The sequence below is a fragment of the Cynara cardunculus genome, assembly GCF_001531365.2.
Source record: "Cynara cardunculus var. scolymus isolate 2C chromosome LG 10, CcrdV1, whole genome shotgun sequence".
Lineage (NCBI taxonomy): Eukaryota > Viridiplantae > Streptophyta > Magnoliopsida > Asterales > Asteraceae > Cynara > Cynara cardunculus.
The window spans coordinates 12,095,238-12,105,070 of NC_037537.1; the positions used below are offsets into that span (position 1 = coordinate 12,095,238).

A 9,833-nucleotide genomic window follows, 5' to 3' on the forward strand; every position below is an offset into this window, starting at 1 on the left:
TCTAGGAACTTGGTGGTGGAAGTGGGAGAGTATGTGGAACCCATTAGATTACTTCCAAAAGGCCCCTTGAAGAGAGAAGGGAGGTTCCAACGTATATTGAGGAGAAATAGTCCAAGCATAACTGATGTCAGACTCAATGGAGACTAACAAATTGTACCTGAGTGTGTCTAGTGTGTCGACAGGGGGGCTAGAGTCTAGACGGGTACAGATTGCTCCAGAGGGTCAAACCCTCATAGTGGTAGATCTTCGTTCCGTTACTATGTGAGGATACTAGAACCCCATTAGATTACTCTCCAAAAGAGAACTTTAAGAGAGAAGGGAGGTTGCAACTCAGATTGAGGAAAAATGGTCTATCTGACGTGGGACTCTGACAGGAAGGAGGCTAGTGGCACACCTTTTCTGTGGCTAATGTTAGCATATTTCATCAAATAGATCCTTATTGGAGGCTCTTGGGCTCATTGACTCTCACCTCCTTAGGTTACCAGCTTGATGCATCTAGTCTTTTTGTCTCTTTTATGAGATGGAGACCTTTGATAACCTCTCTCTTGTCATTGCCTCTCCACCGACTCCATTTAACCTCAGTGCTATTCAAGGATCTTTTTGGCGGCTTTTGTGCTATCACGATTTTCGTCGTAGGACTTGGAGGCTCGGTAGACCATCATTATATCTTTCTATTGTGATTAAAACAACTTTGATCATCTTCTACACTTGCTCTTCTTCATGTTCACTGATTTGAGGTGTTTGCTTTAGTTTGTGAGCATTTCGGAGATTTTGGTGTTATCATGATATTAGACCCTATGTTACATTTCGTTCTACTTCACGTTACTCTAGCTCACTTGTTATTTCTTGGAACTCAAGTGACTAGTTGGAAATTCAAACACTCCAGATGTCATTCTGCATGTTTAAGAAATTTCAGTGTTCACTTTGTGGAACATGAAAGTTCATTGGCATTTTGACTATATTAAAATTTCATCATTTCTTTTCTCCAAATGTAGAAAGTTCAAGGGTCCTTTATAGAAAGTCAAGGCACACTTTCAGAATTTTCCCAAAAATATAGCATTTTGTATCCTGATTTTCTGAATTTTCAAACAACTGTAGAATTTACAGAAAATCTTGAGGTTTAACTAGGTTTCATATGTTATCCGTCTGGTTTACTATATATCCATGGTTTTTTCTCTAGTAATTGACACTGAATTGAACACTAAAAACTTCCTAAATGGAGGCGGTCATATGTATACTGCTTTCTACTGTACACAATACTATAACAAAAGGTTTTGCAAGCATGGCAAGTCGTACCTGAAAGAGATTCACATAAGCAACTTGGATAAGTGCCTTCAAGCGCTAAATATTCTTCTCCACCACACCACATACAAGGAAGAAATAACCCTGAGAAAGAGAAATAATGAAACTTAAATCTGACTACATTTTTGGCTAGAGAGGAGACATGCCCAAGCACTGGTTTGCGGTCAATACTGATTTTGATGGTTTATCTTGCATTTTGGTTTTGCTATATGGTGATCTATTTTCCTCTTTGAATACTTTGAATTTTTTTATTACCATTTTTATATGCACATATATCTAATTAGATTTCTTATTACAATGGTTAGGAAATGTTATGCCTAAAACAAAGCACCAGTGACAGAGAAAGTGGGAATTTGTCGGATGATGGCTGGTGTAAGAGTTTCCGTTTATTCTTATCAGGGGAAGACAATTCGCCGATGCATTTTACTTCATGTTCTAGCAATGTAAGTTTGCAGGCAGACTAACTGGACATAGATATCCTCATCAAAGATATAAAGTGGCAACTGTTCTCTATCAGCATTGGTTCTTGTAGCTTAGCATTTCCTACATGATTGATTGTTCACTAATGCCTCTAGCATATAACATATTATATTGTTATGAACTTATGGATTGTATGCAAAGTTGCATTGCGTTGTGTGATTTTACGGTAGAAGTGACTGAAAAGAATATGTTGCCTGAAAGCTGATGATTTCTGCTAATTGTGAATACAAAAGAGAAGCTGATTCTTTCTCATATCCTAGAATATTTCTGTGGAACTGCTGTTTACTTGCAAAAATCAGAAATGATGATAGTATGATAAGGAAGGCTCGGATGGAAATTTCAAGAAATTCATTAGGAATTTTTTTTAATCAATTTTTAGAGATTTATTCGTTTGGAATAACAGGAACTAGGGATGCAGGTGTTTTTTGTAAGTAGGCCTTTGGAACATGTAGTATTTACATAAGGAGCCTATATAGCTTTCTTTGAGGCAAAATGGTCATTTGTATCTGTGGTTTGCGTGCATAACAATTTGGTTACCCATGACCTTATGGGAATTAGGGAAAGCATCCATCTCAATGTTGTTACACGCTTCACGCTTGTTATCACGTAGTCATACAGATTTATAACCACATTAGCATACATGGTAGGAATTTCCTCTTGCAAGCCCATTAGATCATCTCTCTTGGCACCCTTTTACATGCCTTCTCTAGATTGATAAACAACATATGCAAATAATGTTTCATGCTACATTTGTATTCATCATTTTCTTATGTGTTTTACTCGGGACTTTATACTCTGCGATGCAGCAGAATGTAAAATTTGATTGTAAACCGAAAATTAAATTATATTAAATTTATCTTTTTATCTATTGGATTAAATCAATTGTCAGATGAGGTTTCCAAAAATCTCATATTCTGTTGTTTGGTTGGTTGATTGATCTTATTTGGGAAGGGTAGTAGAGGTTTCCAAAAGCTCTGTTCTTGACATTTAGAAGGGTGAAATAGGAATGTTTTAGAAATCGAAAGATTTTGTATGCATTAATAATTTGTACTTTATGTTTCTTAAGTTGTACCCTTGAAAAATTAATAGTTTTTAAGAACAAAAACTAAATGCTTATAGTATAGGTTATGTTTTGAGAGTTTCAGTTTCACTTTTCAGCATGAAGTTCGATATAATCTTCGTCTATCACTGAATGAAGAATCTGAGTATTCATTGAGTCCAATTTTGAGTAAATCTCAAGCAGAGAGATTTGAATTCAATCAAGCTCTCCCAGTACACCAGCCAGATGCTAAAGGTATCCCTGAGGAGGATATCCATGAAATGAACTATAATGCTGTTGAAGCTTATATGGTTCCAAATCAACAGAGGGACCATTTAGGAATTTTAGGTCATGAGGATCTCAGCTTAAAAGAGAAAAAGGGGATAAAGCCTAAAGTAGATGCCAGATCTCTGAAAGTTGATGTCGATGATGCAGTTGAACTCGCTGTTGCAGCATCAGAGGCATTGACAATACATGAGGTAGTAAAAGATGAACCAAGTTCAGAACTTTTGATGGCTTCAACCGTACTTGAAGCTGCAATGCGGGTGAAGCAGGCACGGTTGGAGGATCTCGAAGAGACTCTAAGTTGTTGTGGTGGGGAATGCAATGATATTGACTTTCTTTCAGATTTGGACGAGTCCACCATGGCAGATGCATATGAAAATGTGGGGTTAACAGTTTCTGGCCATGGTCATCTGAGTGCTTATGAATCCGTATCTCGCATTAAAGACAGTTATGCATCAGAAAGTTATATGTCTAATGTCAAACAGAAGGGCAATGAGCCTGGCTGCCTAGAAGTTGATTCTGGTTCTATTTTACCAAAACAGCAGCATAAACAGGTTAACAGTGCCAGCATGTTATTGAAGAGAGGCTTGGAATCTGTCAAAGGTGATACATGCAAGGAACAGGTTGATTATGCAGCAGTAAGTACAGAGAACGCCGATCTTGCATGTGATATGGATCCCATGTTGAGTTGTTCGGTTCGGCAAGCTGAATTTTGCACAACAGAGGTGAATTGGTGATTCTCAAGCATATTTTATACACCGTATGTATTGACTTAGCTGTTCATTATAAAAAAAATTGTGATGGTTATCAGGTTGGCTTGCAGAGGGAGGGCTTTCCAGTTGGGGATGTGACATCATCTCAAACAATTTTAAGATCTGTCCAGTCTGGGAGCTCTGGTTACAATGGTAATATTTTACTTTCTGTATTTTCTTCTTTTTATGTATACATGTTGCTTCCTTTCTCCATCTCTCTCTCTCTCTCTCTCTCTCTCTGTGTGTGTCTCTCTCCTGGTCTTTAAATTTTCTTTTCGTATCTTCATCTAAAGGTAGGGGCTTAGACAATGGGGGGACTAGGTGGTGCCAACCCCCTTCCCCCCACAACTATAATACCAAGTCTCAACCCAATTTATTTCTAATACAATATTATTATTATTATTAGAAAAAAGTCCCTTAAACCCCAACTCTCCAACAAGCTTTCACTCTTTTGATGCATATTTTTTATGATAAAAGGCAATAAATTTTTTTGTGTTTGTTTTTTTAAGCAAATATAAAAATAGCCTAAACTTTAGCTTGCTAGCTTAATTTAGGGGTCGTTTATCAAAACGCTTACTCGGTAAGCACTTACTAACCATTTATCTTACCGGATCTGTAAGAGGCAAGGCAAGGAACGAGATTCTTACCGGGTAAGTGAGGGTGATAGCTCTTACTGGGTAATATTGTGCATACAATGCCATTTTGATGACCAAGAAGCTTACTCGGCAAGGTTAGTAAAAGTGGTGATTCTTGCAGGTAAGCGTTTTGGTAAACGACGCCTTAATACTTTATATTTGAATGAAATTATGTAAACGTTATTATAAATAACGTAAAATTGGTAATTTGTTTGAATTTTAATATCTATTGTATATAGATAAGCATTTTCTGGCTCCGCCTCTCTAAAGTTTGATGTAGCATTAAATTCATTTTCCATTTTTTTGTTTTTTCAGAGAGAGAAGATAAGATGACAAATATGGTTTCAGATAGATTTCATAGCCGCTGGTTTGGTGGTTGGACATGGAAGGTGAGTGCTGCTTGGGAACATATCTTCTGTTAGTGTCTGTTCAACATGTGTGTCCACTCCTTCCTTTTGCATGGATTCCTTTATTTTCATCCAATCTGATAACTGCTTTTCAAAACATATAAATCAAAGAGATTGTCTATTGTCTCCAGCCAGGGATCCCAGTCTCCATGATGATACATAATTTATTTGACATGTTTAACAAATACATTCAAATAGATAGGTTTTGTTAACACCTTTTGAACAACTCTTTTTCAAATGAAATGTTAATGATTATGTATTTGAAACTTTGGAAAAAGAAATAGATGTGTGCTCCGTTCGTGGAAAAACATGTTCTCTTTCAGTTCTGAGATCAACCGCCTACTTTTAAATAAAATATCGATGTGGATTTTGTTTCAAATGTTTTTATAGTAGAACATTTTTATTTGTAGCAAGTGATAAAGCTTAGTGTAGTTATTAAAATTTCTAGGACTTTGGGATTTAATACTCTTACTCTTCTTGACAAAAATATGGTGAAGAGAGAATAAATTTCTTGAGAACTCGGTGAATATATAGCAGTTCGAAGAAGTAACTGTTTGCTGTACCTTCTCTTTGAAATGATCGAGTTTCCTTATGACACATTAGAATTTCAAAAATATTAGTGAAGAAAGCCTATGAGTTCCTTTTTTCAAGGTGAAAACTGAAAGGCTTATGGGTCATAAAGTTTGTGACATAGGTATCATATAAACTATAAAGTGAGGATGGTGTTTATGCTTTCATGATATAACATTTTCAGTACATTTTGTTTTAAACAAAGCAGTACTACTCTTACATTACGTTGTTTATCTTTACACCTTTCTGTAACTGCACTATAGCAACTTCTTAATCTAGACTGACCATCGTGAAAACACTTGCACTTTCAGTTTATGAGCTAATCTGAAGTCTTTATGTTGGGTGAAATTTAATGTACCTTGTTACGGAAATACAAGTACAAATTGGTCTCTTTGATGAGTAGGCAGTGCATGGGTTTATTATATCCATCTTGCTGGTATTCTTGCATCAGATTGGGAAATACATTTTATAGATCATTTGATCATCTTTGATTCATGGTATTAAATATGCTTATACTATTACAAATGATTCTTTAGGAATCATAACTCAGTTTTTCCCAATCTGAACTATATGGAGTTCAAATGAACATTGCAAGGAGCCAAGACTGTTTTCAAACTTCTTTTTATACATTTTCATTGACCATCTTCTGATATGGCTTTACCTTCATGCCTGCCACTTTCTTTTGTATCCGTTACCTACATTATGATTCTGTTACTTCCGATAGTTGTGAAATGAGTGTGCTTTCTTTCTCATAATTTTTGCTTCTTGTCATCAGAATGAAGCAAGCATTCCTGCAGTTACCAACCATAAATATGAAAGATGCATCCATGAACCTTTTGCCAATGAAACAAGTTCTCTCTCGGAATCTGCTGATATCACTCCAGATAAGAATTCCTGCATCCAAAAACAAGACAATGATCGCAAAATTGTTTCTCAATCAAGTGTAGCTCCAGAAGGTACATACGAGGAATCTAGTAATAATGGGAATTTGTTTTCTGAGGATGTGGCCGTTTCTCCTTGTGTGTCCCCAATGGACCCTTTGTGTTCTGTTGTTCCTTGCAGCTTTACTTTGGATAATGCTTGCCACCAGAATGTTGCATCTCAGAATTGCCAACGCCAGGTGAATCCCGAGAAGCAATTTAGCCTTGCAGCCCAAGTTAATTTGGATAATCTAAAAACTATCTCACCCCAAGGTGCCGATTTTCTTCATGGGGATGTGAAATCTATTTCGAAGATTAATGGTGAGAGTTCTACTGTAGGTAGGCAGGTGGCTTTGCTTAAAACTTACAGCATGCTTTCTCTTAGGTGCAATCCTTACTTGGAAAAGGGACTTCAACATGCTCCAAGCGTTCTTTCTTCTGTTACACAAAATCCCATTCTTGACTTAAGAGATGATAATGATGGTCATAATCCCAGTCACACGAAGGAAAATACGAACTTACCCATGGCTATAAACAATGGGAACACTTCTAGATGCATTTCACCTGATATTGGCGGAGAAGAAAATCTAGATCGAACTGTGGTACCAGATAGCAATGAGGACTTGCTTCTGACCAAGGTTTCCAGAAAAGTAGAATCTAACTGCAAAAGTTATCTAGTTCCGAGGAGGAAGCGTGTCCATTTTTCAGAAACTGAAATTACTTATCCACAGGTAAAGAAATTCCAAACGCCAGAAACCCGAGTCAAAGATTCTTTAGTTGCAAGTAGAATTTGCAGAGCGTTGAGAAATTCTAACCTGCAACCTAAATCTAGAGCTTATGAAGTAAAAAGACCACGTGTCACAGAAAATACGCTATTTCAAAATCTCAAGTTCTTGCTTACGGGATTTTCTGTCAAGAAGCATAAGCAGATCAAGAATCTAATTCAGAAGAATGGCGGCATAGTTTTGGATGATATTCCTTCTCCTTCAACAGCTAGAGGAAAGAAAAGCTCAAAGAATAAATGCCAGCTACTTCCTCTTATTTTGTGTCCCAGAAGGCTATTGACAACCAAGTTCTTATATGGATGTGCAGTAAATGCATCCATTCTTAAAGTAAACTGGCTGTTTGATTCAGTTGATGGAGGTTTGATCTTACCACCTAACAAATATACGATTCTTAAAGAACACGCTACTAAAAGTTGCATCATTATAGGAAAACCAGTTCTTTGCACTTACTTTATCTTTGAAAATCTTGCCATCATGCTTCATGGAAAACACAAGTTCTGCAGCAAAATGGCGAAAATTATCAAGCATGGAGGGGGATTGGTGTTCAAAACGTTCCACTGGTTGGTGAAGACTCTTGATTCTAAAAAGGTATCGGTGGGGGCTATTGTCGTGGAGGACGAAAATGCTGTTTCACGTCACTTGAAACAATGTGCGATGGAGCAAAAGATTCCTTTGATGCCATTTAAGTGGATTATAAACAGCTTATATGCAGGAAGGCTTCTTCCTTCACCAGAACACAAGCATTCTCTGCCATCTAGGCTTTTAAATCATCCAGTTGATATGGAATTAAGTGAAGAAATATGAATATCTACCATCTTGGCTACTTACCCGATGAAAGGTTCGAATTCATAAAACAATTTCAGGATTTAATCAATATATGATTCAATGTCTTGGCTTGGTGGCTGAAGACTTGCATTCCTGCTTGTGGTGATGTTGAAGCATCAACAATAGCAGGTATCTTTCATGGTACAACTGATAATACTGTTGTTGGGTGTGTTGAATGTAAGCCTGTTCTGTTAGTGAATTTTATTAAGTATCACCATTTTTTATGGGATTTGACAGTATCATAAGTTGCATCTTTATGAGAAAAGGAAATTAGAGTTGTCTAGAAATGACTGTTGTTTCCTGGTGATTAAAATGACCATTTTCATGGTGATTAAAATGAAGCATTTTCATAGACTTGGACTGTTATTCCAAGGGACCTTATGACTTCTTGTATGCAAACACTTTTTCAAAAGCCAAGTTTTTTTCCTTTTCTTTTTGGTAATCGTGGTGTCCAAGTCAACTTGCGAGCATCTCAACTAAGCCCATGATGTCTAGAAGAACCGCCGGGAAAATTTCCCGTGGCCTTGGAAAGACTTGAAGGGGTGACATCTGGGGAGGAGCCCCAAACTACAACAAACAAATGGAAGAGGCAGGAATCAAACCCACATAGAGAACTTAATAAATTTACAGTTTTCTCGCTTTTGACCCCGCTCAAACTAGCTGTCCTGCCATCTTAGAATTATAAAGAAGCATTTCTTAAACAAGCTTTATTGTTGATTGAGCTATTACACTAACGCCTCAAGGTTAAGCTAGGGTTTTTACGCTCTATTTTCTCTGGGGTAGAGAACAAGTATTGTGAACATTCCATTCAAGACTCTAGACCCTACCAAATGTGATTGGTTTGGTTTATATGACTTCTTGTATGCATGTGTTTTCTTTTAAAGTGGTATCGACAACTTGAATGCACCATCAATTCATGTGGTGGTATAGGTCCACCTACACGATATCTTCTTATGGGAGGTTGGCGTGGCGAAAGGTTTTTGCACTCGATAGGAATCGAACCCGAGACTAAGGAATTGCCCTTTTTATTGACCGAGAGGATCGCCATTGACATAACCCTCGTGGTTTTTTTTTCATGTATGTATAAGTGTGTTTTGTTTATGTAATTTTACCTTCAAATATTTTGCTATCCTTAAGATCTCAAATCTTTGTTGTTTTTTGTTCAGAATCATGACTAATGTGAGCTTGGCAGTCCCAAATTGGTCTTTGACAATTTTGTTTTGTTTTTTTCAAGTCTATTTTTGTAGTTTTGCTTCTATAAAAGCAAGTTTGGACGTTCGATCTTCAAAAAATGGGTCTTGAATTAAGCTTTGGTTTGTTCAAAACAGTTTTATATTACTAAATTAGCCAAGAATTGAACCTCAAAAGAATTTTTATTCCTTTCTTATTTTAGAAATCAACGTCTTTAAAAAAAATTAAGGCTTTGTTACTCTTCCTTATTAAAATTATGATGGTAAAATAGAAGGAAATTGTCAAATGATAGTTGTACCCTTCAGATATTGGAGGGACTAATTCTAAAACAAAATGCAAACATGGAGAATTATTTTGTAATAAATGAAGTTTAAGGACCAATTTTGTATTTTTCACAGAACCAAATCCAAAAGTTACTTATTTATTTTAATGTGTCATCATTTAAAGAATATTACGATAGCGATATAGATGAATATAAACTACTAGAGTTATTTATGGAGTAGATGTTCTTTCTTTGCTATCGTGATTTCTATATAATCTTCTGTGACACTCACACTTCAAAATGAAAATGGAGTAAATACATAAATATGAAAATAAAAAAAATAAAATTGGTTTACTTTATTGGATAAGAAATGTGAAGAA

At 36.3% G+C, this 9,833-nt stretch overlaps 1 protein-coding gene across 7 annotated transcripts in view; it reads left to right on the forward strand.

Moving 5' to 3' along the window:
- LOC112519799 overlaps positions 1–8,963 on the forward strand; it is a 10,308-nt gene extending 1,345 nt beyond the window's left edge. Inside the window, exons 3-8 of one of the 7 annotated variants that reach the window (XM_025128069.1) lie at positions 1,608–1,745; positions 2,941–3,831; positions 3,918–4,011; positions 4,809–4,882; positions 6,246–7,533; positions 7,603–8,963. In XM_025128069.1, coding sequence (XP_024983837.1) covers positions 1,608–1,745; positions 2,941–3,831; positions 3,918–4,011; positions 4,809–4,882; positions 6,246–7,533; positions 7,603–7,979 — 2,862 coding nt within the window. In that variant the 3' untranslated portion in view covers positions 7,980–8,963. Of the gene's footprint in view, positions 1–1,607; positions 1,746–2,940; positions 3,832–3,917; positions 4,012–4,808; positions 4,883–6,245 lie in introns of those variants that run through there. The other 6 variants (XM_025128070.1, XM_025128071.1, XM_025128074.1 and 3 more) reach the window with 6 other exon arrangements.
- Positions 8,964–9,833: the final 870 nt, after the last annotated feature.